Source organism: Hemiscyllium ocellatum, chromosome 6, assembly GCF_020745735.1.
Source record: "Hemiscyllium ocellatum isolate sHemOce1 chromosome 6, sHemOce1.pat.X.cur, whole genome shotgun sequence".
Classification (NCBI taxonomy): domain Eukaryota; kingdom Metazoa; phylum Chordata; class Chondrichthyes; order Orectolobiformes; family Hemiscylliidae; genus Hemiscyllium; species Hemiscyllium ocellatum.
Genome location: NC_083406.1, coordinates 32166857 through 32171237, shown reverse-complemented (window position 1 = coordinate 32171237; position 4381 = coordinate 32166857). Strand labels below are relative to the sequence as shown.

At 52.1% G+C, this 4381-nt stretch overlaps 1 protein-coding gene across 2 annotated transcripts; it reads left to right on the top strand.

Moving 5' to 3' along the window:
• The first annotated feature begins 1985 nt into the window (after positions 1-1985).
• Positions 1986-3471, top strand: pou4f1 (POU class 4 homeobox 1). 2 transcript variants are annotated; one of them, XM_060826530.1, is made up of 3 exons: positions 1986-2108; positions 2395-2700; positions 2830-3471. In XM_060826530.1, exons 1-3 carry the CDS (start codon positions 1986-1988, stop codon positions 3469-3471), a joined length of 1071 nt encoding a protein of 356 aa, XP_060682513.1. The 2 variants fall into 2 exon arrangements, with proteins under 2 accessions (XP_060682513.1, XP_060682512.1); XM_060826529.1 differs by having other exon boundaries at positions 2395-3471.
• The last annotated feature ends 910 nt before the right edge of the window (positions 3472-4381 follow it).

Genomic DNA, 4381 nt, shown 5'->3' with positions numbered 1-4381 from the left:
CAAACCACAGAACAGCCTATTTCATCGCATCCGACCCCATTCGGAAAGTCAGTCAAAAGTATTAAGGCAATATAGGCAGTTAAATAAAGGGGATTGTTTTATAAAAATCTACCAATTTGAGATCTACATAGGACGGCAAATACAACTTTTGTGATAAACGATTCAATCCCAACCTCTATTCTTGGAAACTGAATTCTACGGAATCATATTTACTGTTATTACTGTTGTGAACATATATTACGTGTTACCGTTTACTGTGGAATGGCACACGGTCACACACCATAAGTTCTATTAAAATTAAACAGTTAAAAGTTTAGGTTTCTACAGGATTAGAAAAAATCTAAATCTATGCAGCACTGAATATAAGGATGATATAAAAATAAGCCTTGCGTTTAATTAGCGCTTTTTGACCATTTTACTGCATTGTCTGTAGCGTGGTTACCGTTGTAATTGAAGAAATTGGGTCGTGCAAGTTATTTTGTTTGCTGCATACGATGTGGAAAAACGCATAGTATATTAAACACTTCTAAGTAACCAAATAACCAATTCAGATCAGTTTGTAAAGAGCCCTGTTAATTTCATAAAATGTTGCCGTTCATTCGTTGTTTCCATTCATGATTCCCTGTGTGAAAGTTTCCAGGTAAAATGCAGAATGATCGTACTAATTGAATAATGTTCTCGAGGGTTGGAATTTCTAGATTGACATAGCTTCCAGTGGGGGTTAACGAGGATGAAGCTCCGTGAAGCTGCATCTCCAAAAAAGTACACGAAAAACATATATAATTACTTCTACACCATCAACTCCAATCGTATCCTTAAAATGATGAGGTGTTGCAAGAGGAATACATTCCTACACTTGCATGTGAGAAGTGCGCATGCGCATTCTGCTTGCTCCCCCACCCACTCCCCGGCGGTAATGTTTGTTTAATGGGCCTTGGAACATTTTTTTAAATGCTGGCAGAAGGCAGACCGCGCGAAGAGAGCCCGGTGTCTGCTCCATTCCCTTCCTGGAGGCGCCGTCGCTTTACTGCAAACGTGGGAGAGATGGAGGGGGAGGGAGGGGTGGACAGAACTGATCAATAATTGGATGGGCTGCGTCCTGGATGTGTAAAAAAAACTTGTTGAGCTGATTCGAACAGAAGCTGTTCGCAAACGCATTTTGTTTTGTCACGCGGAGGGCGCAAGGAGCTTCAGAGCATCTGCTCGGATTGCTCAGTAACAGCGGGAGTCGCACAGTCTTCGGTCCACTTTTCAGATGCATCTGGGCAAGGCTCGGGAAGGTTTAGCGCTGTCAAGAGATTCAAAAGCCTCGACCGTGGACGCCGCGCCGCCGTCTGCCCTCTGCAATGTTTGCAATCGCTTCCCGTGACTGGAATGGTTATTTCCCACGTGCTCCTGAACGGCTGGAACGGGAGGGAGGTTGTATTGTGGGAGCTGTAGTCTCCTTTCGCCTTCCCCCTGACTTTGCAGCCTCGTGGGGGTCCAGGGGAGGACAGGGGTGGGGACTGGGCGTTTGTCAATCAACAATGAAAGGGTGGGCGAGCGCGCCTGCGCGACTCCCTCCACGGGCCGGTCCAATGGGCTGCGGCCTCCGGCGCTGGTCTCCCGGGCAACCGCTTGGCCGCACGCGCTGGCGCGGGAGGGACGCCCAGATCTCGCGCGAGCGCAGAGAGGGGGCTGGGCCGAGAGTGGGCAGCAGGTGTAAGCGGAGCTTGTGTGTGTCCCAGGCAGCAATAGGGAGGCAGCACTCACTGAGAGAGAGAGAGACACACACACACTCACACACATAGAGCAGGAGTGTGCAACTGGCCTGCACTTCAACACAGAGCTACTTATATCTCTACATGTTTGCAAGGAGAAGACGAAAAAAAATACGAATGCACACATATATGTAATATGTGTTCACAACTTTTGCGTTCTCTTTAAACACAGTTCCAGCCTCACTTCCTCTCCTCTTTCTAGCATCCCTATGTACAGTGTTCAAAATGATGTCCATGAACAGCAAACAGCCAGCCTTCGGGATGCATCACACCCTACCTGAGCACAAGTACACTTCTCTGCACTCCAGCTCGGAAGCAATAAGGAGAGCCTGTCTACCAGCGCCGCCGGTACGTACCTTTATCTCTCTCTCTCCCCCTCTCTCTCTGGTGTGAATATGGACTAAGTTGTGGCTGCAAGGCAACCGCCTGGCAAAGTACCGCTTAAATGTTCTTTATCTGCTCGCTCAAGTCCGTCCATGCCTTTTGCAGGATTGCAACTCGTTTCTCAGCGTTCGTGTTGCAGGTTTAAATGTTTGTGAAGTGTTAAAAGTGACTATTCCCTGTTGAGAATTAGCTGTTGATCATGTTTATTTCTTTCTCCCTCTACCCACCTCTCTGCCTCTGTTTGTGACAGCAACTGCAGAGCAACCTCTTCGCCAGCTTAGATGAGACCCTGCTCGCCCGCGCCGAGGCTCTGGCGGCCGTGGATATCGCCGTGTCCCAGGGCAAGAGCCACCCATTCAAGCCGGATGCCACCTACCACACCATGAACACGGTGCCATGCACGTCTACCTCGAGCGTCGCCCTGCCGCACCCGTCCGCCCTGTCCTCGCACCCCCACGCCCACCACCACCACCATCCCCACCAGCCGCACCAGCCGCTCGACCCGGGGGAGCTCATCGACCACCTCAGCTCGTCCTCGCTGACCCTGGCCGGGGCCATGGCAGTGGCCGGAGGAGGGGGAGGAGGAGGAGGAGGAGGGGGGGACGGGGGCGGAGGGGGAGGTGGTGGTGGGGGTGGGGGTGGAGGAGGCGGCGGCGGGGTGGTGTCGACCTCCTCCCACCCCCACGCGGCTCACATGCACGGCCTGGGCCCCCTGAGCCACCACCACCACCATCACCACCACCACCACCACCCTCACCCCCACCAGGCGGCCATGGGCATGGCGCCGCACCCTCACGGCCTGGTGGGCCACGGCGTGGCGGGGTCCGGCCTGCCCTCGGTCAACGACGTGGACGCCGACCCGCGGGAGCTGGAGGCGTTCGCCGAGCGCTTCAAGCAGCGGCGGATCAAGCTGGGGGTGACCCAGGCGGACGTGGGCGCGGCCCTGGCCAACCTGAAGATCCCGGGCGTGGGCTCGCTCAGCCAGAGCACCATCTGCCGCTTCGAGTCGCTGACCCTGTCGCACAACAACATGATCGCGCTGAAGCCCATCCTGCAAGCGTGGCTGGAGGAGGCGGAGGGCGCACACCGCGACAAGATGAACAAGCCCGACATCTTCAACGGCGGCGAGAAGAAGCGCAAGCGGACGTCCATCGCCGCCCCGGAGAAGCGCTCCCTCGAGGCTTACTTCGCCGTCCAGCCTCGGCCCTCCTCCGAAAAGATCGCGGCGATCGCCGAGAAACTGGACCTGAAAAAGAACGTTGTGCGGGTTTGGTTTTGCAATCAAAGACAGAAGCAGAAAAGAATGAAATTTTCCGCCAACCACTAGCTGCAAGAGAAAAGCGGGACCCCCCCCCCCTCCACCCCCACCTTTCTTCCTCCACCCCCACCTTTCTTCCTCCACCCCCACCTTTTATTCCACCCTCTTCCCCTCACCTCGAACCCCCCCCCGCCGGCAGACTCGATAACAGACAAGTTATTTTTCTCTCTCTCTGGGGGTGACCGAGGATAGTTGTCCCTCCTCACTTGGCTCCCTCCCGGACTTGGTCACAGTACTTTTTTTTGTGTGTGTGAATCTCACTGTGTAATGGAGCGAGCGGAGGTCTGCCGACGAGTTCCTGACGAGATCCAAGCGAAGTCATCGGTTTCTGAGGCATTCGTGGTGTTTGTGTTATTTTTTTTTCTTTCACATTATTGGTGAAGTATGCAAGTCACAGGTAATTCAGACCGCCCGGTTTCTGTGCTGAAATTTCTAGATTTTTTTAAAAGGGGAAACAAAAGAACAAAACTGTAAACGTGCCAGACTGGCCTCTGTCTTGTTATTGGAAACAAAATGCGAAGAAAAGTTGAATGACGTTCAGTCACTTCGGTATAATTTCACTCCAGTGTTCCATTGATGCTGCTGTGCTCCGTTTTCTCGTCCCTTTTTGTCAACAACAACAAAAATCGTTACCTCGACAACTTTTTGTTATTCACCAGCCCATGGAGTCTGTTGCTTTAGGACATTTCGATTCTGACTTTTCAGAAGCCGATTGCTTCAGTTACAAAAAAAATGCTCAGGCACGATCGTCCATTGATTTGGTATGAGTACTTACTACTGGAGAGGGATAACGTTGTGGTTCCCTCCCCATGTAACATCCTTCCTTCAGTTTATCTGATAGAAGAAGCACAGTCGTGCTTGTGGATATTCTGACTTGATTTGCCGTTTGGGACAGTATTTATGCAGATCGTGGTATATA

Excerpts from the sequence above, each read along its gene's own strand:
- pou4f1 (XM_060826529.1), top strand. The coding sequence starts at position 1,986 with ATGATGTCCATGAACAGCAAACAGCCAGCCTTCGGGATGCATCACACC. Across the intron at positions 2,109-2,394 it reads CCTGTCTACCAGCGCCGCCG|CAACTGCAGAGCAACCTCTT; the intron begins GTACGTACCTTT and ends TGTTTGTGACAG.